At 45.3% G+C, this 24664-nt stretch overlaps 1 protein-coding gene across 2 annotated transcripts in view; it reads right to left on the bottom strand.

Annotated features, from left to right (window-relative positions):
* ADCY8 (adenylate cyclase 8) overlaps nucleotides 1-24664 on the bottom strand; it is a 157786-nt gene that overhangs the window by 67073 nt on the left and 66049 nt on the right. For both annotated transcript variants that reach the window (XM_090283353.1, XM_090283354.1), the window contains exons 5-7: nucleotides 21328-21455; nucleotides 9224-9382; nucleotides 4495-4765 (exon numbers count right to left, since the gene is read on the bottom strand). In XM_090283353.1, coding sequence (XP_090139479.1) covers nucleotides 4495-4765; nucleotides 9224-9382; nucleotides 21328-21455 — 558 coding nt within the window. The remainder of the gene's footprint in view (nucleotides 1-4494; nucleotides 4766-9223; nucleotides 9383-21327; nucleotides 21456-24664) is intronic.

The raw sequence follows: 24664 nt of genomic DNA, 5'->3' as shown, positions 1-24664 counted from the left end.
TGACCTGACGGGAAGTATTGGGGGACAGACATGATTGGGGTCTTGTTCCAGCTCTGTCATTTGCAGGCTACCTGTCCTTCTGGGAATTAATGAGTCTCTAGGAATCACAATTCTCTCATTTGTAAAGCAGGCACGTCACACTTACATTGTAAGTTTCATTGAAGATTAAACGGACAGGATGTGAGTGACATGCCCAGCATGGCGCCTGGCCCCGAACTCCCTGCTTCTATTAGTGCTAGTGACGCTGTGGGTGTTTATCTATCCTCATGGCAAAGAAGCACAGTTACTTTCTGTTTTGTTGCACAGAATATGGAAATCCCAACTATGTTTTCAATATTTACGGTGTACATATCAACTTCATGATAACAGTAATGACCAAGGGCAGTCGATTTTGAAGAAGCGACTGATAGTTACAACGGAAGGACCACATGTGTGCTTTTGTCCAGGTGACCCTTCTCAAAGGCCCGGAAGAGTGAAAGCAAGCTGCCTGGCTTATGATGGCATGAAAAATGTGAAAGGGATGACTGGGACCATGGCGAGGGTGTCACAGGATGTGAGGGACAGACCCTGGGCTCTGAAAGGGGCCTCATTTCTAAAAGGGTGGCTCTATGTTCTTGGCATATCACCTGCCATAAGTCACGTACAAAGGATTCATATCCTCACGCAATACACTTCATAACAACATACAGCTTTAGACTTTGTATTCTCTTATGGGTCGTAAGAAGTGTCAGGTGCAGCTTGTCCATTCTTGCCCCTGCAATCCATTCTCCACAGAGCAGCCCAAGTGATCGCTTAAAAAATCTAAAGCAGGCCATGACACTGCCCTGCTGGAAACCTTCCTATCACTTTTCTTAGAATGAAATCCCAGGTCAGCTAAGATTGCAGGATCAAGCTCCCCTGTCCTCTAACGTCACCCCTTCCCCCTTTCCTCCTTGCTCACTGTGCTCTAGCCCAGTGATTGCCCACCCTTTTCATCTTGTAGCACACATAAACTAATTACTAAAATTCTACCACGTCAGGAATCAGAGATGCAATGCATGAGTGCCAAGGGCTGCCAAGAGCAGTCTGGATACCAGAACTCAGACTGGGCTGAACTAGCAATTTTAACCCAAATGGACACAGAAAAGGGGCAGAGAAGATGCATGACATCAACACAAGGAAGCATCTTCAAGAACAGACAGGACTGGAAAAATCCTTAGTGCAATAATTGCTCCTCCAAGCCATTGGCGGACTCCTTAGACGGGCAGTGGGGAGGTGACAGGGGTAGAGTTGGGGTTCTATGTGGAAATCCAGAGTCCTCTCTTATCAGCTGTGACAAGCTGGCTTCTGACTTCACCACCTCATCCAATCCCGCTCCTGTCAGTGATGTTCTTTCATCCAAGGCCTCTGGGCTGCACTGGACATAGTTGATTGCCCCTCTGTCTCTAAAGGCTCAGCCCTCTAGGATTCTATAACAGCACACTCCCCACCCCTCGTCTGGTCCCTTTACTTCCTGTCTGTCACCATCATGGGATCACTGCTCTCTTTCCTCTCCCATCTTGTGTCCCTCAGGGTCTATCCTGTGTCGTCTTGTTGTCTTATTTTAAACATTCCCTACTGTGATCTCCTCCACTCCCATGGCTTCAGACTCAAACTCTCACGACTGCCACATTCACGTCCTTTGCCCAGGTATGTCTGAGTTCCAGCCGTGAGTATGTGGTAGGCTTCTGGATCTCTCCGCCCAGACCTCTCCCAGACAGCTCCAGCTTAGCATGTCACAAACGGGACTCCTAGTGCTTCCCACCCAATCTCCTTCTGTTCCAACATTGCTCACTCCAGTGGGTGGTTCCACCAGCCACCCAGACATAGGAGCAAAACACCTAGGACTTGACCTTGGCTGGCTCCTCCCTGTTGCTACCCACATCTATCATTTCATTCATTCATTCATTCATTCAATGAATGTCATCAAGCCCTGTTCCTTGCCAGGCATTGTTCTAATTGTGAGCAGAACAGTAGGAAGTGAAACAGACATAATTCCTGTCTTCACGAAACATATAAACTACTGGCTGACTTTATCTCTAAAGCGTTTCTTTTCTATGTCTCTCCTTTTGTTGCTAGTAGCAGTTGGCATGTAAAGGGTGCTCAGTTAATCTTCACTGAATGAATGAATAGAGGAGGATGTAATTATCTGAACATCTGCTGTCTATATAGCACAGATTAGAGCAAAGAATATCAATGTTATTAAAAATATTTCTAAGAGTACATTATGAATCAATAGAAGCCCAAACATTTGGCCAGTTCAGCTGGAAACCCCCCAGGGAAGCATTAGTATGTTTTGTGTGTGACGTGCAAACACTCAGATGGTCAGGGCTTTCTGTGGAACTGACGGGTGTTTTGGCAGACCGGCCTTGATCTCTTCCAGGCAGAGGTGGCGCCCTGACTTATAGAATTAAGCACAAGTGCAAACTCCGAGAACCCGTGGCCATTTTAACTGACTCGGTCATTCCCTAAATCTTATCAGTGCCGTTTAGTTTTTTATGGACGTCAGTACACATTCACTGACTCTTAAGTCTGAAGGCATCACAATGAACTGAGATTATTCACGCTGAAGATGGCACACGTGGGGTGTATCTGTGCAAAACTCAGGCATCGTGAGAAATAGATGGTATGGTTATTGACTAACAATGACATCTTCTATAATAACTATTTGATGGTATCAGCAAGTATTTTAAGGAAATCAGCAAGGATTTCAGATATTCCTGTACAATTTTACCAGATCCATCAGTCACAGAATAAAACCAAGCATTTCCACCCTCTCTTCTTGGTTCTGAATTATCAGTAGCAAGACTGGGTATGATTGAGATAAGAACAAGTAGGAATTACCCTAATTTCCACAGTGAGCTTAAAAAGAAGGCGTTTTTCCAACGGAAAGACCAAATATAAAAAGAAACAACAGCAACAAAAGCCCAGAGAGGATTTTATGTAGTTACGGAGGTATTCCCGGTGAGATGCCCATCTCCTCTCTCAATAACCAGCACCCAGGCTCCAGCTGACCAAGGCGGAGGGGGCAGAGAGGGTGCTGTCAGCCGGGCAGGCACTCCCTCAGGAAGTACATATAAGATTTTATATAACAGCAAATTGTACCATGCACGCCAATGCAGGGACGGAAAGAAGTAGGCACTGAAATCGGTGATGCCCTGCGTGGGTACAATAATTTGGGGGGAAATTAAACGCTTGCAAAGGAAGAGTGAGGACTCTTGCAAGACACACAGACTGGGTTCGACTTGCACTGCACCGTCCCCAGTGGAATCTGGCCCGTGCATTGCCCCTTATTAGCTCCCTCACACAGAACGGAACGGAGGCAGAGGTTAACCTAGCCAACCATCTGTCAGATGCAGAAGGCTTTCCGCATTTTAACCTTTTCCATTTTAAATGTCTCCAAGCAGACAGATTTTTCTTATCTAAAAGTTAATGAGAAAAGTTCAGGTCCACGGATTAAAACAATTAACCCACCCCAGTCTTCAGGAAGCTCTTGACACCCTTGGTTTGGTTGATTTACTTCCTAGCACCCTCGGCTTCTGCTCGGCTCAGGAGCATGTCAGAAACTGTTGCCCAGCCTTATATAGTGGCTTTTTCTTGTTTGCCTGTTTAAAAAAGGATGGTGGAGTTATACTTCTCCACTTATATGAATTTAACTCTATGTGCGTGGCTCAGAGGGTGAAAGAAAAAGCCTATTAGAGTGGGTGATCCTGCCCATGCTCTGAACAAGTGTTCTGGGGACAGGAGCCTCCCTGAGTCCACTCTGGCTCTCTCCCTTGATCAGCCTCCGTCCTCTGGTACCTCTAAGAGTCTGAGCCTCTCATTGGATTTAGGGGGATCCTGGTAGTTGAAGAAATAATTTAAAAAACAGTTTGTTGATTGGTGATTAACACCTTAGGTACGGACGTTGGAGCTCTATCCCTTACGTGAGGAGCAAATTCATAATCTATAGGAATAGAATTATGTGGGCGGCTTTGACATTTCCTGCTCCTCCTGAACACTCCGACCCTCTCACCTTGGTCATCACTCGGTGCTGCTTTTAAATTCCCAAATCAACGGTGTCCTCCTGACTTTAAACTTCAGAGGGCAGCTTGGAAATCCCGGCCTGCCAGCTACCCAAAGAATGGCGTTCTCATGGACCCAGCTGTCTACCTGAGCTGCTAGTTTAATAGCATCAGATTTCTCTTTCCAGCACGAGTCATTTACTTTTTGTAAAATTATATCAGCTCCACATGACATTTATTTTTAGCGAGGTCAAAAAATGAGAAATAAAAGGAGAAGGTGTTGGGAACACTGGCGTTTCTGGCATTTCCTGACCTTGCACACAAAGGTTAAGTCTGGCCCGAGGAGACACGTTTGATTGTGTGGAGCTACATTGCTCAGCAGAGAAAAGGTTAAAGATGGATCGGTTTTCTCTGGTGAGGATGCTCGGGGGGCATGCATGTGGCTAACCAGAAGAAGGAAGCCAGGACTTACGTTCTGTTTCCCCACTATGTTGTCGAAGGGCAGTTCGGGGCTCCAGGACCCTTCTGTGAATGTGGCCCCACTGTTCCTCCTGTCGGAGGAGCTCACCGACTCCTTGACAATGTCTTCGGGCAAGGACAGCAGACTCTCCTCAGGCTGCTTGATTAAATAGGTCTCTATATTATGCTTCCTCAGGAACTCGTTCCTCTCCTTCCCGTGGCCCTCTTCCACATTATAGTCACCATTGAGGCAGTCGAGTGTGGCTTTGGAGATGTGAATCCTCCTGCGTACACAAAGCATAGGTCATTATACATGCCAGACGTGGCTGGCAAAGGGCAGCGCTCATTTTTGTCCTACGCAAAGCTAGCTTCAAGGTACTATGAGGATATGTCCCCAGGGACAATATATGTTCCCCTGAAAAATCAGAAAGAATCCAACAAAACCAAAGCCCCGGCATAAATCTGTGAGCACGGCATTCCTCGGTGACCTCTGATAAAGCACAGCCCCACCAAGCTGCACATAAACCGTTATTTTGGCTTTTCTTGTAACTGTCAGCCTGATCGCCATGATTTTTTTTTTCAGTGCCGTTGATTATATTGGGAAACGAGTTCTGTAAATGTTTTTGAACCCAGAGGCAATTGTTGTCCACAATCATCAGGCACCAATAACAGTTCTCTTAGGGTCTTGCCTTGTTTCTTCAACTTGTCAGAAATCTTCTTAAGAACAAAGGCAGGCCTTACAGGTCCACCGAGCTACATGGAGGGTCTTCTGGGAAAACCACTGTAAGATGCAATTTCCCCTGGCACTCACCCCCCTGCAAGGAGCAGAGGACAGAGCTGTGGGCCTGTGCAGGCTGGCAGCTGGGCTGGCTCCCTCACAAGGTGAGTGACTCATTCCTGCTCAGTCATCAGCTACTGCAACGCGTGACTCAAGTTTCTTTTTTAGCAAAACAGCAGATGACATGAAGGGCCTTGAGCATCAGACTTGAATCTTGGAAATTTCACATGGTAGATTATTTTCAGAAAGTGTGTGTGTGTGTGTGTGTGTGTGTGTGTGTGTGTGTGTGCGCTCCTAACTGTCTTACTCCACCAGACGACCTCCTGTACTGCAGGGTGGTGTGGGTAGACTAGCAGGTGGTTACAAGCATGGGCTTCTCGGCCAGATTGCTGGGATCAGAATCCCAGCTCTGCCACTTACTTGCTAGCCAGTAGGTCTTGGGCAAGTTACTTAACCTCTCTGAGTCCATTTTCTCATCCATAAAAATGGGAAAAACAATAGTACCCTCTTTAAGGGTTGATTAGTCAGACAGAGCCAGAGAAGGAAAACTCTGACTCCAAAAAACCTCCGCTGCCTTGCGGCATACCTCTTCAGGGGAAAGGCTAAGGGAGTAAACCCCGACAGAAAATCCGGAGCCGGAGTCCCTAAGGCGGTTTGACGTTGTAGTCAACACCGGCAACTCCTGCGGCGCACCTGAAGCCAAGCTGTATTGACTCCGTCTTTCCCTTGGACCCTTCAGCTGCGAAGAGAGGGGGGGTCTGCTGCATGGGCAACAGCAGACCCTCCATATCACCCTGCCCAGGCTCTGTAGCTTCAGCTTCACTGGAGAGGACACTCCAGCGTCATCGCAAGATGTCGATTCAACACGGGAGGAGACAGATACCGTGTCACTCCCGAGTCGGACTGCACAGCCATTCTCAGCGGTGCAGATAGACTCTTAAGAAGCTACACCATCGTCTCTCGAGACGGACGGCTGCCGACGACGACGAGTCAGACAGAAAAGGGCAAGAGCCATATGATTTCACTTATATGTAGGATATAAAACAGAAAGTACAATAACAAAGACACAACAACAACAAAATAAACAAACTCATAGGCACAGACAACAGAATGGTGGTTACCAGAGGGAAGAGGGTGGGAGAGGATGGAAAGGTTAAAGGAGGTCAAGTATATGGTGATGTAAGGAGATTAGACTTTGGATAGTGAGCACACAATACAACATACAGACGATGTAGCATAGAACCGTACACTTGAAACTTATGTTACTAATCAATGTCACCCCAATGAACTTAATTAAAAAAGAGTCCTTTAGTGTAAAGTAGTCAATAGTGCATCGTACACTGTCTATAACAGCAAAGGTTTAAGTTATTAGGAGCATTCTAAAAAATGTTATTGAGATCACATTACTGTTGTTTCTTGCTCAAGGTTTGCAGGATACAGTCCAAGTTCTGAACAAGGTCCCCTCCCTGGGCCCCGTCACTCCGAAGCTCATTTTCTGACATCCCTCTAGTGTAGTACACTGTCCTCTCCCCAGCTAATCAAGTAAGTGGTATTGCTTCAAGTTCGAGGCGCTATTTTATGCCTACTAAACTCAGAACAAGCCTCTCCCTCTGCCCAGAAGGCTCACGCATCTTGTCTAGGTGACAGTTCCCTAGTCCCTGATGCAGCTCAAAACTTATTTCCTTAGGCCAACTTTAGTGTTTCTTTGAATGAGTTAATAAGTTAGTAAGGTAGGTGCTTACCATTTTGCTTGGCTTTGTGATGCTAGAAACAATATACCCAAGGAGACAATGAATGGGGTTGAGTGGCTTCTCCGAAGGCATTGGACGTTTAGCACTGTCTCTGTCTCCACGGCCCGCTCTTCCCCACCCTGCTCAGTGCCTGCTCACAGCCAGCATGATTCACGGCAAACGGCAGGGACCAGAAAACAAAACGGAAACCCCTAACCGTGCCTTTGTGGCCATGGAAGGCACACTCGCCACATTTTCCAGATTAGCCTTCTTGCATCTAGTTATTGATTTCTAGCGTGGGGTGATAGAAACGAAAACATGTAAACATGTTTTGAGCTCTCCTCAGACATGTGCTGAATGAGCACGGCATATTCTCATGATGAATTTGTCAATACATACAAACTCAGTAGGAGAATAGAAAGGGCATTTGACCGCCTTTGAAATAAATGCCCCAGACGTCTCTCAGATCTGTCTCAGAGCTAGGAGCTAGAAGGCTGTCTTCTTCCCTCAGCCACAATGAATCTCCTAAAAGGGTTTTATGAAAGTCTGATGGCTGATCTTCTTTTAAAATAATTCAGTTAGATATCAAACCCCATTTGGTATTTTCTCCGGATTCTGTTTTATTCTCCTACATTGGTGCACAGGGGGATTAATATTTGCATATACTAAATCAATATTATGTTTTCTGTAGTGAAAGCCATCCTCTCCTTCACTCATTACTAATTCTTCTGCTGAAGTTCTAATCAATTTACACTTCAGTGTTTTGATAGAAACTGGGTTTTAAATATTCCTTCTATCAGGGCTGCTCTCTTGAGCTTTGGATTAAGGAATGTGCAGATGAGAGTCCGGCGATTACATTTATCTACGGAAATGAGTCAGACAGCATTCTCATATATTGAATGCCAGGTAAACCTGATATTTTCTAATCATTTTAAATGCCAGAATATAATAATAACAGTCATGAGCGTAAATAAGATCTCTAACAATTTGGTAACACTTTATTTTGCATGTTGTCATGTAGCCAAAGCTATTACAATATGACTGGCTCCATGGATCATGTCGTATAATTTCCCTTCTTCCAACAACTCTAGGTGATTAGGTATCCCACCCCCCAATTTTGCTGATGATAAAACTGGCCTAGAGACAATGAATAAGTAACTGGCCCAGAGTCACATCGCTGGTAGGTGGGAGCCTGGGTTGAGACGAGGACTTCACATTCAAGGTCCTTCTAAGATCCTACATCTTTCTCAGATGGTAACTACCGGAAACACAATATTTATTAGGCACAGGGGAAAGGACTTTATATGTATTTTTTTCAATTAACAGAAGCCCAAGAACAGTGGTCCTCAAAGTGCTGTACCAAGGCCAGCAGCATCAGCTGTTGGGCACTTGTCACAAACATAGCCTTTGTCCCACACCGGACAAACCTATCAGAAATTCTGAGGGTGGGGGACAGCCACCTGTGGTTTAACAAACCCTCCAGGTGACTCAGATTCCTGCTGCAGCTGAGAATCACCGATCTAGGAATCCAAGGCTCAGAGAAGTGAAAGGCTTTGTGTGGGGCCACCTGGCTGGTCTGTGGCAGGAAAAGAATTTTAATTCACTTCTGTGTGGCTCCAGGGTCCAGACTACGAACCACGGTGCCGGGGAGTTGTGTGTCTCCCTCCCTTTCCTTCTTCCTAGGTGCCAAGCATAGTGCTAGGCTCTTGGGGACACACCGAGTGCCCGGAGATTCATAATAAAAGGACAGCCCTGAGCAAACTGAACTGAAAATTTAATGATGGGAGGCAGTGATGTGTAGTGAGGCATGTAATAGCTGTGTTTATGTGACATTTAATTTCTCTGAGCCTCAGTTTCCTCATTAAAGCAAGGAAGCTAATATTTATTACGTGGGGTTTTGTAAGATCAAATGATGCGATGCAGTAATGATATTCAGCGGACTGTCTAGTACATAGTAGGTACTTAATACATCTTTAGAATTGGGGGCTCTCTTAGTGGAAAAAGAAAAGTTGAGTTTATTCCTACGTATATTGATTGATAGGAATGGGAAATAACCAGACATTTAAAAAGCAGAAAAATATAAACCCAAACAATCTCAGACCATGGAGGGTTCTATCTTCTCCCAAATAATTGCTTCTTAGATCTATACCCCTGAATTCTGCACACAGGAACCCGCTGTCACAAAGTGAGCAAACAATGATGACTAAGGAGAGGAGGGCTTTGCTCTGGCTTACCCAGGAATTCCTCCAGATTCAAGTTTGTTCGCGATGTCCACGTCCCAAGACCAGACATCAAACTGCCACTTCCGCAGGCCCAACACGCCACACAGCACTGAGCCCGAGTGGATTCCAATTCGCATGTCCACATCATGCTTTGTCCTTGACCGCACATACCTATTGGCATAGATAAATGGAGAGACACATGCATAAGGTGGCCACCCTTGGCCCTGGTAGCAACCCCTGTCTTTCCTACTCTAGTTCAACTCCTGCCAATTTATATGCCATCTCTTCAATGAAGTCTTCTTGGATTTCCTTCTCCAAACTCCCTCAGTATTCTATCTAAACCTTTAAGAGCTCTTATTACCCTTTTCTCAAACTACTGATCTGTGGAACCTCTGTCTTAGGGCACAGCATCAGTATCTTTCTCTTCCCATGGGTCACTAGTGCATGAACTTGAGATAAATGATTGGTTCTGCACTTCATGCCACATTCCATTTCTCACCTTATTTAACTTTTTCTCTGTTTTCTTCTCTTCGATCCTCCCACCAACACTCTAGTTCAGGTCCCCTCATGCTTCAGTCTGGGGTCCCTGCCTCAGCCTGACCTCCTTCCAGCCCATGCCTTACATGGTTGTCACGTACACCAGGTGACCTCGTCGCTCCATTACTCCCTTGTTAAAAACTCTGTCCTGGGCTCCTCCTCAGAGCAGTGATCCCAGGAGCCCGGCGCTCACACCCCAGGGCTGAGTTGGGCCATCTCCTGGGGCGCAGGAAGACAAGGTACAGCTTCCATTCATAGCTTTTGTTTTTGCCTCAAAAAAGCTTCACTGAAATTTGATAGATGGGTCGACCTTAGTGACCTTACAGGGTCCCTATTGGCCTGTCCTCTGACCATGAGCTTGGAGGAGACGTCTTGAGGAAAGAGAGATTTCTACTGTTGGAGTGTTTCCTCTCGGCACACACATTCCTTCTTCCTTTTCAGCGTGTTTCTAACAATTTTAGTTTATGAGTTAAATGACCTCCTTTATGTAGAAAAAATCCAACTGACAGGATATAATACTTTGAAATACAATAACTAGAAAAATCTTCAATGCCACATACAAATTCAACTGTTATTTTACTTTAAAATGCTTATAAGAGTTGTCAAAATTAAAGATGATTTATCCATTTTTCTTTGACAAAAAAAAAAAAAACAAAAACAACCCAAGGGTTCCATACTTGCTTCCTTTTCTGTGATAATAGGTTGCCATTAATATTCTCTCTAGCAAATATTTTGAAAAAAAATCAAACAAACCCAGCGTGCTTACTTTGTTTAAAGATGACAGTTTTAGATGGGGAGACTGATTCTTTTCACAACAAACCCATGCTCTGAAGAGACAGCTTTGAAAACGGAAGCTTGGAAATGTTTCCGTCTCCCTAAGAACTGGGTGGTCACATAGGCGGTAAGTCATCTATCCACGTCCTCAGAGCTGCCCACTCACTAATACGTTTTCAGATCTTCAGATGAAGTGTTTCGGTGCGGTTTGTACCCATTTGTTAAAAATATTAGAAAGCTATTGCCTTTCAATGACCTTGTAAGAGAAACTCAGAGATGCCAGAGGAGAAAGTCATGACCAGCCTTACACAGAACTCACGCGTAACTGACTTAAAAACGCAGCCACGGGGCCGGGTTCCCCCTGGATCTGCCTGTTGCTATAAAATATATATTTAGACCTGATAAGCATTAGAGACAGGTAGAGAAATAAACTGAATTTGGAACCTGACCTTTGTGACACTGTATCGCAAACTATTAAGATTCTTAAAAAAAGAATTAAGTTCACACCCCTTGCTCTCGCTAAACAAGAATGAGAGCAGAAAGATTTTAGTACAGTAATTGAATTAAAATGTTTAAAATTACTATTTATTTCATCATTATCCTTTAAATCCCATATTGCATGTTTGTGTCATAGTATGTTTTAAAACATGTAAATATAACATAATCGATAATCAATATAGTTTATAAATTATTTTTATTATTATAATCATTTTTGATAGAGAGGGGGAATCAAAGTGTTTAGAAACCACTGGCCCCTAGGACAGAATGGAAAATTCCTGGTCTGGAACACAAAACCCTTCCTGATCTGTCCTGGGCCTCAATCATTAGTCTCATTTCTCATGTGCCCATTAGACTCCAGCCATCCGAACACGGGCTGTTGCCTGAACCCTGTGTTTCTCTCCGCCCACTCCCCTCCCCCACCGCCATAATGCTCCCTCAGCCTGACCGGTTCATTCCCTCATTTAACTGAAGTCTGGATGACGTGCCTGTCCCAGTGTTCCTACTGCATCCCCCGTGAACAAGGCTTCAGGTGCTGTATTGTAACCGTCTCCCCGACTGCACTCTAAACTATTGAGGATAGACTTTGCGTGGCTCAGTGTCGGGTACCCCTCTTGACACATGCAGCGCCTGGAACTTGGTCAGCTCTCAATAAATGTGTACTGAATGGAAGGGTGGATGGAAGAATGGATGGGTGTCATATGCCCACACACCTAAGCTCTTCGATAAAAAGAATAAGCCCCTTGAAGGCAACTTGCTGAGTAGTCCTTGTACCTCTCACATCCTGAAGGATCCTGCCTCACCTATGGCCAGGCTGATCAACATGGCTCCCCTTTTGGGGAAAGGATAAATGAGTGAATGATTCCATGTACAGCACAGGAGCTCTGTTTTCTCTGTTCCTGATACACTGTAAGATCATACAAAGTTATTCAAGCAAAAGCATTGAAGTCAGTTGAGAACATAAAAATATCAAAATAAATTAGATATTAGGGAGGCAGCCACAGAGATTAGAAAGAATACTTGTAGCTAAAGGCTGAGACGACTGTCATCCCTGGTGAAGATTCTAGTTTCTGGGCCATGGTTTTAACTTTAACTTGTAAATTAAAATCTCAATAGTTCCCTTCATCCACTGATGATGAGAAGAGTAAAGGCCATTTGAAGAAAAATGAACAAAGCAAGAGGAAAAATAGTGTCCAACACTGGAGGGGGCATTTCAGTTTCCGTGAGGCAGGTCATGGGGGGAGGTCACTTGGACTGTCCACCAACTAGATCCTGTGCTACAATAGCCAAGCGCATGGTAGGATTGCACTTTCCTGTATATTTCATGTTGTTTTTGGCCAATAAAATGTGAGCAGCAGTGATAGCAGCCACTGTTGAGTAGAAGCTTTAAAAGCCCAATCAACCACACTCCTTTTTTTTGGGTTCTTCTATGTCCACCATCAGTCAATGACCTTTGTGATGGAGCCTCCTTGAATGAGGACAATGTATAGTGGTACCTTGCCACTCCCCCTACACTGCCATAGTGGATAGGAAATGAGAGTGAAAAATAAATCTTCGCTGTTTTAAAGCCCAGAGATTCAGGGGGATGTTTGTTACTTCAGCATAACCGGGATTATACTGACTGCTACAATCACCAGTCTCAATCCACAGTCTTCTCATTCCATGTAAGTCACTCTAGTGTAGAGGTTAACATGGACTCTCGTGCCAGGCTGCCTGAGTTTATATCTTGCCCTGCCACTTACTAACTGTACAACCTCAGGTAAGTTACTTAACTCCTATCTATACAATGGGACTAATAATAGCACTGTCATATTAGGTGAGTAAGCAAACATGTATGGACAGTTGAGAATAATGTCTGGCACATCCTAAGTGCTACTCAGTTGCTTTATATAGAGGAAAGAATGACAGCCCAGGAAAGGAAAGGATTTTATTGTGCTCACAAACTTTGTCAACAGTATTCTAGGACTAACCTGGAGCTGCTGGGTTTTGCAACCTTGCTCTTTGCAACATGGTGTGTGATCTTGGGCAAATAGTTTAATATGACCTTGAATTTCAATCGTTGTAATATAAAGCTCTAGCTGATTCCTTCGCTCACAGAGCCTTTGTGAACCCCAGAGGAGATAATGGATGTTTAAGTGCTTTGCCAACTAATTGTGAGGGACGATTAGACAGCACACCACGCTAATGCCATTAGGTAATTAACATTATTACACAGGGAATGAGCTGGAACATCTTAATGAAAAGACGATTAGATTTTTTTCTTCTACAAAAGAAAAATTATAATAGGAAGAAAAATTTCTTTATGGTACTGTTTTCTTTCCTTTTGTTATGTCTGGGATTTGACTTCAGTGAAAGATAGAAATGAAACTATGTAAAAGTTATGAATAATTTACAGACATTGATCCTCTTTGGAAAGCCTACCTGGTGGTTACCCAGAACCACAAACACACTTTGTGTTTCCAGATCGGTTCTCGAAAGGAGGACCTTTGAACATTTTTCAAGTGCATGTGGGGAAGGAACTGAGTTACAAATTGTGTTCAATTCTTCCAAAAAAGAGCCCAGGGATGTTATCTGTGCCTCCTCAGCCACAAATAAAAAAAATGACTACAGATCAGCCGCGCTTCCCATATCTGCACCCTCTCTTTCTTCTCCCCCACCTCTGAGCCTCTGGAGGGCAGAGGGCCACCTGTCCACGTGCCCAGCACTTAGCACAGCCCTTGGCACAGAGATAATGTCAGTGCTCTGACTGTTCACTGAATGAACGGACAAAGTTCAAAGGCTTTCTTGCTTTCCAACCCTGGGTTGTCCCAAGATGCTTCTAAGGGCCCAGGGAACAACGGAGGTGCCTCTGAACCTGCCAGTGGGACATGGGGGTGACTGGCCCTCCACACCTTTCCCCTTCAGATAAAGCAGCTTTGCTCTCCCTGTTTTTCATGTGAGGCTTCTAAGATGTCTTTTAAGTAGAGAATCCACTTGATAATAATTACTACTTTCTGATGCTCTATATCATGCTAGGAACCAATCATGCAAAAATTAACCAGCAAAGGAGTGAAGATGTTATGCCTTTTAATTGAACTCTTAAAGAGGGAAGCTTCGTATGTGGTAAAAGATGAAGAACCTTAGAATTCTTCTTTCAATTTAAGGGCGTCAAATGGTTCTTTCTGGCCAAATTAATTCATCTACAGAAGGGGCTGGAGGAAGGCCAAGGGGAATAATCTAGTAGCCACCATTGATCCGTAAATCAGACCCTCTCCACTCTGAAATACATGGATGAATAGAGGACAGCCTACAGCAGAGTGACATTTAGGACCGTGGGATGATGGACATCCAGCTCCTTGGCTTTGGGGGGCAGAGCCCCAAGTTCCAGTGCTGGATCCTACCACTTGCTGGTTGTGGGAGCTGGAGCAAAGGACCTAGCTTCTCAATGCCAGTCACTGTCACCATCTCCAGGGGCACCGTCTGCATCAAAGCAGGCCTGGCAGGAAGCTGGGTTTCTCCACTTACTCGCAGGGGTTCCGGGCTAGTTGCATTGTTAGTGTTCACGTCCCGGTTTTCTCAGGTGTGACGGGAGAGGGCACTAATCCTTTGCAGAGTTGTTAGGATGGCTTTGAAAAATCATTTCTATGAAGGGCTTTACCTGGTGCACTCCGAACATACAAAAATAATGGCCACTACTAAGTTTTGTTAGCAATACCAACTTATAATTACACAGGCCGAATCAGATCAAAAACATATAAATTGATCACCCTAAAATTACGAATTGATCACTCTACTCTTCTTGCTAAAGCTGTGCTTGCCTCTGCTCTGGTTACGTTGAAATAGCTTCAGCCAGTCCACTTAATGTATCACCTGGGCTGTTCCTAGCCATAAATTGGTTCAAAAGGATGAGCTGGTTTTCTGTGCAGTGAGAACTGAGGGGCTGGCCCTCAGCTGCCTGGAAGAAGCTGTGCCCTTGAACGTGCTGGAAGGAGAGGTGACGGTAGTCACTGTGTGGAGGGTCCCGTGCCAGTGTCAACCTTACCTTTACAGTGCCCTGTGCATGGTTCCCAGCGCCATTTTAAGAATGAAGACACTGAGTTCCCGGAAGTCCCCTCCGTTAGTGCACACACAGCTACAGGTGGAAGAGCTGGAATCTCTCCCCAGCTGTGTGAGTCCATTTCAACCCTCCTACATGACTTCATCCTCAAAAGAAGGGGGATATGGACCAACGGCGTCCGACTGGCTCAGCCCAAAAGGCGGACCATACAATCCCTACCAATGAGTCCTCCAAATCAGCAGACTTATAACGCGCTTCCTTCCATACATGGCAGAGTTCACGCAAGGGCACCTCATCGGCCACTCACTGTCTCATTGGGGGCTGCCGGCATGATGGCCATGGAGCCCACCTCCACCTTGGACTGTGATCTGCGCTAGAGCCCCCATTGGAGGTAAGTGTCAGTCTGCCTCCAAAACCAGGGGGCCCACTGCTTTGCTGAAAGTCTGAATGTTGCCACGTCATATCCAAGCACTGAAGTTAAAGTTCCCCGAAGTGCTTCGCATGGATACTCATGGCAATTCTGAAGGTAGGTTGCTATAGGCATTATTAATGTCCATTTTACAGGTGAGGGAACTGAGGCTCAAAGAGAATTAGGATACATCTACTGCCTCTTCTGTGTCAGGCCTTCTATCTTCATGATCTCATTTATTCCCCACAACCACCCTATACTATAGATACAGTTCATTCATTCATTCATTCATTCACTCACCAACATCTCTTGAAGACGTCTGCAGATATAAGCAGTGAATCAAACAGACAAATCAGAAAGCCAGCTCCTGTATTCATGGAGCTTACCTGAGGATGGAGTATCCCCATTTTACAGCTAAGGAAGCCAGAGAGAGAAAGGTTACATCACTGGCTCAAGGTCAGCAAGAAGTGGGTCCCCATCAGCCCTCATGATGCCAGACTCCAAGCTGAGTGCATTTGGACACTTTGCTGATTTCCCTCCCTCCAGCATCACACCCCTGTTTGGGGAGTGGACACACAGTAGGAAGACATGTAGGCTCCTGTTCAAGACAGTGTGGCCCCCGTGAGGGAAAGTGAGAGGGAAGATCCAGCCACCCATTTTCCACCACAGAGCTTTGGGATCTTCTCTCTTTCCATAAAAAGAGATTTTTTTTAAAAAAACTGAGGTTGCCCTAAATGGTGTGCATGTGTGTGTGCATGTTTCTTTAAACTCACAAGCATTTTATTATGCTGCTAAATATTAATGTAAACCATGATGCTTATTGGCTACCCCTTTTCCTACTTTGTAACATGCCAACATTTAAGCATTTTCCTTCCTCTGGACGTTTCTGGCGTCAGATGAACATGGCGCAGGGTCTTTGCTCTGCCACGTAGGAGCTGTGCCTAAGAAGTCATTGACCCTGTCAGAGCCTCAATGTCTCCTCTGAAAAATGAGGGAAGTAACAGTGGTTTCTTCACAGGGTTGTTGTCAGAATCAGGATTGTTTAACATAGTGTCTGCCTGGCACAAGGTGAACATTCAATGAATATAAGATTTATACATTATTATTACTAGATATATTCCATCTTCACCATTATAAATAATTTTGCAAAAGAAACGAACAGTCACCCATGGACTGAAGACCATTGTAACTGCCGCATTGTTAACAGGAATGTGGTCTTATGAATGCTGTAATCAGTGCCATTTCAGAACAAGGCGAGAAGGGGCATTATAGGAAGAAAGAGAGAGACTAAGAGAGAGAGAGAGAGAGAGGAGAAACAAGCAATGGTGGGGAGGGAGGGAGCGATGAGAGAAGGAGAAAGTGAAAAGGAAGGATGAGCAATAGGTAAGGGAAAGGAAAGGGCTCCAGGAGGCTAGCAGAGAGCCTGGGTGTTCTTGCCTCAGCAAGGGAAGCAAACAACTCCTGGTTTTTATTCCTTGTCCTGCCCCGTTGCTTGGCAGGGCCACCCTGCCGCAAGGATTAAGACCTTTGTTCCAATTAACCAGCTGGGGACGATCCCGCTCCTGCTTGGCATTCTGCTGTCATCCTATGACTTTTTAGCAACTGCACTGCAAAGGCCAGGCTCTGTGATTTTCATTAAGATTCATCAAGGAAGACTCTTACAGATCATTAATAAAGATATTGCCTATAATGGAGCCCACCATATATTAGGTGTCTTCTCAGCCATCAGGCCTCCCCAAAATAGAACCAGGGCATGTGACGAGGAGCCACCTGATGCCACTTTCAACCTACTTAATGGGACTATTATCTAAGCCTATTTTAATTCATTTAATTTTATGAACAGGCATGCATGAGATGGTATTAAAGGCTTCATTAGAAATAAAGTTGCATTCAATTACTTTTTGGTCATTCCTTTAGCTAAGATCATGTTTCTAAAAGCAAGTATTTTCTGATGGAATAAATTTCATCTGAGGCTTGACGAAAGCTTATTATCTTGCTATTCTCGGAGGCTTACTGATTTTTCTCCCCTCTCGGTATTGGTTCCGCTCATCTGTCAGGGATGCACGTGAGATCTCCTAAGCTGTGCATTGATCCGTTGGGTGCCCACGCCAGATTTCAGGCGTCAGAAGCAACGAACATCTCCCTGTCCGAAGAACTACCTTGGCCACACTGCTGTAAAAGACAGAGCTGGGGCAACAGTTTCCCTCTCTCCGTGTTTCTGCTTGTCCTGACTCGCGCTCACTCCTGAAGCTTGTGATGCTCCAACGAGCAGCAGCTAATCCAGCCTTTCCTGATGGGCGCACCCTGTCCCCACGCGTCTGTGACTGACGGAGAATCTCTAGCACAGATTTGAAGTGACCTGTGAATAAGGGACCAGGGTTCCTTTGAGTGTTGCTTTGCCTTTTGTGCAAGAATGATGTCACTCTAAAAGGAAACGACGGGAGCTGCCGGGATCTAGAGAGCCAACATTTTAGCTGCTGTCACACGATCAAAGCGCCAGCCTCTTATAGCTGCTCTGCATTCTGGGGACTGCTGCTGGGATTCTAACTCTGTGGAGATGCCAGAAAGAGGGACAAGGACAGACCCTGACAGGGCGGGGACGCTGCCTCCGCAGGGATCCATCTTTGATGACAAAGACACAGGCTGGGCATCTAGTCTGGGGAAACCAGTCAATAAATAGTTTATTGACACTCATTCCACGACAACACGTGCACTATAATGCCACGCATAGTTCCAGACTTTACGGCTTCTGTGGAGTTTTCTGGCTGAAGTAAGTGCCCTTGGGGCTGAACGAAAAATTGCATTCCATCTAAGTGATAGTTCGTTAAGACTGTTAAGTCTTTTTCGATAGAGCAATATAACTGGAATTGTCCTGCACACACATTCCGGTGCACATGTCATCCGCCAGGCATTCCCGAGAGTACGGGACTTGACAGGAAGAGCGGCAACTCCAGCAGTCTGCGCCGATTACGACAAAGGCGTGCCTACATCCAGAGCTCTCCTTCACCCCTCTGCACCATACCGTGTTATTAACTGGGAGGATTAATGCCGGACCTCCAGTCACCTACTGCATGATCAAGGAGGTGTTTGAGTATTAATAGACTCTGACTCATGCAGCTAAAAAATGTCCTACTGAATTGTCTCCTTCTAAAGGACTAAAAGCAACACTTGGTAAACTAATAAGAGAAAGCCTTGAGTCATTTCAACTTATCCAAATGTCACTTCTCACTGTCCCACTCCAGAACCTCAGAAAGGAGAGAGTAGATTGGATAAAATGGTCCAGAGAGATAGGTTCCTCCCCAGAAAGATAAATGAGGATGCTCTAATTACCTTCAAGAATTCTGATAACGACTGTTCATTTTTCCTCCAGCCCCATCTCTACAGCATATCTTTTGCTTAAGCTCAATGCACAAACCGCTATGGAAAGTTTGCGCATGAACAGATAACGATGTAGATGAATAGATAAGGAAGCTCATAAAAAATATGATGAAATACTACTCAGCCTTAAAAAAGAAGGGAGTCTTGTCAGTTGGATCAACATGGGCGAAACTGGCAGGCATTATACTAACGGAAATAAGCCTGGGAAGGAAAGACAAATGTTGTGTATGTGAATCTAAAAAAAAGCTGCCCTCCTAGAAACTGGTACCAAGAAGGTGGCTGCCGGGGCAGAGTGATGGGGTACATGGGGAGAGATGGGTCAAAGGTACAACTCTTAGTTATAAGGTAAAAACAAGTTCTGGGGTTCAAGTGTACAACATGGGGACGATACTTAATGATACTGTAGTATAGACTCGACTTTTGCTGAGAGAGTAGATGGGGAGATTTAAGCATTCTCATCAAAAAAAGAAAAAGAGAAAACAACTCTGTGAAGTAATGGATATATTAATTTCCTTGTGATGATCTTTTCACAATGTATGCCTATTTCAAATCATCACATTGTGCCCTTCGAATAGGCACAGTTTTATCTGTCAAGTATACCTGAATAGCAAATAAAAACTAAAATTAAAAAATAAATTAAAAAGAAACTCTGTGGAAAGTTTTGCTGCTTCAACCTGATGTTTACGTGGCTGATACATCACTGATTTTCAGAACTGGCAGAGACTTCAGAGCTGGTCTGGCCAATTTCCTCATTTCCTAGACAAAAAATCCAAGTGGTCTCCCTCATGGACATCCATGGTCCCCTAATGGTCACCCCAGAGTGACCGTTCCTCCCTGTATTTCCCGGGCTTAGCACAGTGCCCAACACATGGTAGAGTCCACACATTATTTGTTGGCTTGCACACCTAATTAGTGGTAGAGCTGGTACAAGATATCAGGTCTTCTGGGAACACAGTTTCCCTTGAAATCAGTCAAAATGTTAGCAAAGGACCTTGGGTTTTTAAGGCAAAACTCTCAAGTGTCCAAATTAACAGCAAAGAAGCATCTGGAGCCTTTTCCGACTACTGAAGGCTGATCAAAGGGAACTCTGGGTTGGAAATTATGGGCTCCTTTCTCCAAGGTCCCTGGAGGAGGGAATTTCTACATTTCTCTAGAAGAAGGCAACAGCAGAATGGGCATTTCCTGTCCCTTTCTCCACCTGCCTACTTGGTCTTAGGGACAGTGAAAGTTTGGATTTTCATCAAACTCCTCTTAGCAAAGCCCCACACCGCCTTGATCAGGCCCTGCTCATGGGCTGGCTCCAAACGAGGTACCCTGGGTCCCTCCCTGACCACTAGGAGTGTTTTAGGCTCAGGCTTGAAATGACCAGTGTCACCCCAATGGAGCATGGTCATATGTAAGGAAAGGGCTTTAGTGTCCTCTTCTTGACTAGGGAGTAGGCCACCTTTCTCGATGTCAACAGACCTCTGCCTGAACCCTGAATGAAGCCAGGGATCTGTCGTCACATCGAAGGATCAGGAACAGGGTCTGGGCCACCACCACCAAGCTCTGGAAAGGGACGTCCCAATTCCTTAGATTCTCTCACAAGGAGACTCTGCTTGTCTGTGTCTGGCAAGACTCTCCTTCTTTTGCAAGATAAAGGCATGAGCCACTGTCTTTGCTGTGGCTGTGGGAGGGTGTGATGCTTGCATTTTGGCACCTCAAGGGGAGCTCTGACAATGCTGAGCTGCTGTCCTAAAGCCGTAAGCAGTCTAGCCCCACGGCCCTTGACCTCAAGAACTCCTCCCTTCTTTGGCACTGGCCAAAGCCCATAGCACCTGTTGCAGATTCAGGATGCCAACCCTGGGGGCGGCCCTTTAGTGATTTCCTACTGGCCTTAGGATAAGGCCGAGAAAGTCCTGCAGGCCCTGGCTGCTCCCAGCCTGCACCGCATCTGTCATGACGCTCTCCTCCCCAAGTTCACGTCCTAATTTCTGCACGTGTCTCTCCTGCCTTCCAAGCTCTCGTCCACCTCCAGGATCTGGCTAATGTTAAACAGCTTAGACATCTCTGCTCTGGAAAGCCTTCTCCAGCACCCTTGCACGAGTTAGCGGTTCCTTCTTTATTCCTCAAAGCATCCTGGATCTGATTCAGCACAGAGCTGATTGTACCATCCTGAACTTGCCTATCCGCTCACCTCTCCCCCTGCAGTGTTACCTCCCTGAAGACATGCATCACGCACATCTTGGTCCTTGCTGAATCCCTACAAGGACGCTGGCAATACAAATGAGCTGCACAAGTTATTGAAATTGAGAGACGATTAGAGCATCAGGAAGCTACTAGGTTCATCGGGGAGCCCTGATGGGCATGCTGTGTTCATGAAATAAGTCAGGGGATTTCACCTTTCAACATGCACGTGATTTACTGCAAAGGAGAGACGGGGTAGTTTGTCCTCCCCACCGTGCATGCCGAAGACCTGGGATTATGAAGGAGGTCCCAAATTACCTGATGGTTTTGATCATGCTGAGGCCCATTTCAACGCAGCAGTGGGCGTGGTCCTGGCGGGGCTCAGGAAGTCCGGAAACGCAATAGTAGCAGTCCCCGAGGATCTTGATGCGGAGACAGTGATGCTCCTGGAAGGAATAGGATGGGGAAGGAAAGGACTGAGTCATGTGACGGGTCAATGCTTCATCCAGGCTTGGGAAGGACGGAAGCAAGGTCAGGTGGCCTGCACCTTGGGGTCAGGAGCGCCTGTTCTCTACCTAGGGAATTAGAGAGTATCCTAAATAGGGGTTTGAAGAGCTCAGAGGTGGAGTGGAGTCTTGGAAAAACACTGGATATGGTCATATCTCATCTCTGCCACATACTAGCTTTCTGATCTGAATACTCATTATGCGGCCAGGCCTGGAGGAGAAAGGGCATTCAACCTGCACATTTAGTGTCCCCTAGGAACCCTGCTCCCAGCGCTGTCTTTCTTCTCAGGACACTCCAGCTCAAAGACAAGCACTTAAAACCATAAATCATTTAGGGGTCGCTTCTATTTCAACTCTACGTTAAGTTCCTTCCAGGCAGGTTATTGGCACCTTCAGAAGAGAGGCTGACTATGTCTTACACATCCTTTATTCATTAATTAACTGGTATGTGTGTTCATTGAAAAGAAACATCAATTGGACGTCTATGATAAGGCAAGCGATGTCCTTGACATCAAGGTGATTATTAGTAACCAATACCATGCCCCATATATGAAATAGAGTGAACCCTTACACACACCTTATAGGGAGGCACAAGTTTCGTCCTCCCTGCACAGGTGACAAGTAAGACGCAGTTGTTTGGTGGATTCGCAAGCACCAGTGAAAAGGTGCATATGTTAGTATCGATCGAGAAGAGTCTGAATATTGCAGGTTTTAGAAGAAAGAGGACTTAAGGCCGTTGTAGCCTAGGAGCTGAGAGCACTGGCCGAGGAGTCACACTGCACAGGACCAAATCTGAGACACAGCATGTCTTTCCTTTGTGTCTTTAGTTAAATTGCTTACTCTCTGAGCCTCAGTTGCCTCATCTGTAAACTGGGGATGGGAACAGGACCTGTCTGCTTGTGCCTGTGAGGATGGACTGAGATGACATGTGGGAAGACTTAGTGCAGAGCCCAGGAGATGGGGCATTGCCTTGGCGCGGCCTGTCTCTGTGAGGGTGACTTGGACTCCTGTCCTCGTCCTGCACATCTCTCTCTGATCACTGGCAGGGGACCCTCCCTTTTGGTTTCCTTGGATAGATGAGTGGGACTGAAGGACCTCTCAGATGCCTTCTAGACCTGAAGCCCTAGGAGTCTATGACTTTGTGGGTGAGAGGCCCTCCTTGGGAGAGCAGGGCCCAAGGGCAGGAGGAGGGGAGTTGCAGGCAGAAAGGGGCCACTGAGTTGCCAAGCTATGAAGCACTGTGCTGGCCCCCTAATTTCATCAGGAGTTGGGCCATTATAGTTGGGTAACAAATGAATGCAACCAGCCTCCCAGTATAGAACAAGCATCAGACAAGGAAAAGAGAATCAGAAATGGCTCTGGTGCTTCCTGTCAGATCTCCAGGTCTGGCCAACCTGCCCCAATGGGCACAGGTACAATCTTCGGAACTCTGAGGGCACACACAGCCTTCCCAGGGTTCCGTTTAGGGGCCTGTGGTTCCTGTCTGTTGGCTGCTCCAATGCTGCTCATTTTGCTAGTGAGCTGCTGAAGAGGCCTGGACACTCGAGACCTTCAACTGCTTCCTCTGGGACTTCTATAGTGTTAGGGCCAGAAGGGAGCACTTAGCCCACTGGTCCTGGCAGTAACCAGATTTGTGGAGTTCATGGGACAGTTATTTAAAAAAAAATAAAACAGAGGGCCAGAGAGAAGCTATAGGCCTCAGTTTTGTATATTTCCAAGGGAGCATGGAAAAATCCATCAACAAACCAAAATAACAACCCAACCACACTGTCAACTACTCCTCTTACTTTATAAAACAAAAGGCATTTTTAACACCCAAAAGGTAAAATGATACATTCCTAGAATAAAAGAAAAGTCTTTGCACTAAGAGCAGTGAGCATTATAAAAACTATATTGTTGTATGTATACGTGCGTGTGTATATGTGGGGGTTAGGAGCGCTGACCCCTCACACAGTCAAGCTTCACATATAAGCTTTGACTTCCCCCAAACTTAACTACCTACATTCATAGGGGATTGGTTCCAGGACCCCCCCAGAGACCCAAACGCTCAAGTACCTTCTATAAACAGTCAGCCTTCCATATTTGCATCCTTTCCTGTATATAGTAAAGACCTGTCTTCTTTTTTTAAGTATGTTTTATTGATTTGCTGTTACAGTTGTCCCAACTTTTCCCCCTTTGACCCCCTCTGCCTGGTACCCCCTTCCCTCCAGCAATCACGTCCCTTATTTCATATCCATGGGTTGTGCATGTAAGTTATTTAGTTTCTCCCTTTCCTATATTATTCTTAACATCCTCTGTCTATTTTGTTCCTACCAATTATGCTTCTTAATCTCTGCACCATTTCCCCATTTCTCCCTCTCCCCGCTCCCAGCTGATAACCCTTCATATGATCCCCATACCTATGATTCTGTTCCTGTTCTGGCTGTTGGCTTAGTTGGTTTTTATTTTTGTTTTTAGATTCAGTTGTTGATAGTTGTGAGTTTCTTGTTATATTAATGTTCATAGTTTTGATCTTCTTCTTTTTCTTAAATAAGTCCCTTCAACATTTCATATACTAAGGGCTTTGTGATGATGAATTATTTTAACTTAACCTTATCTGGGAAGCACTTCATCTGCCCTTCCATTCTAAACAATGGTTTGCTGGATAGAGTAATCCTGGTTGTAGGTCCTTGCTTCCCATCACTTTGAATACTTGCCAGCCTCCTCTTGCCTGCAAGAAGTCTTGCAGTCTCATAAGCTGACAGTTTTATGGGAACTCCTTTGGAGGCAACTCTATGCTTTTATTTTGCTGTTTTTAAGATTCTCTCTTTATCTTTATTTAACCTTCAGAATTTTAATTATGATGTGTCTTGGTGTGGTCCTCTTTGGGTCCAACTTGTTTGGGACTTTAGGTGCTTCCTGGACTTGTATGTCTATTTCCTTCATCAAATTGGGGATGTTTTCTTTCAATATTTTTTTCAAATAAGTTTTCAATTTCTTGTTCTTCCTCTTCTCCCTCTGGCACCCCTGTGATTTGGATATTGGCACACTTAAAGTTGTCCCAGAGGTTTCTAAGCCTCTCCTCATTATTTTGCATTCTTGTTTCTTCTTCCTGTTCTGGTCACATGTTTATTTCTTCCTTTTGTACCAAATTGCTGATTTGAATCCTG

Source organism: Furipterus horrens, unplaced genomic scaffold (assembly GCF_987537825.1).
Source record: "Furipterus horrens unplaced genomic scaffold, mFurHor1.1.pri manual_scaffold_7, whole genome shotgun sequence".
NCBI lineage: Eukaryota > Metazoa > Chordata > Mammalia > Chiroptera > Furipteridae > Furipterus > Furipterus horrens.
Note: the sequence above shows the minus strand (reverse complement) of the source record. Positions and strands in the feature narration are given on the sequence as shown.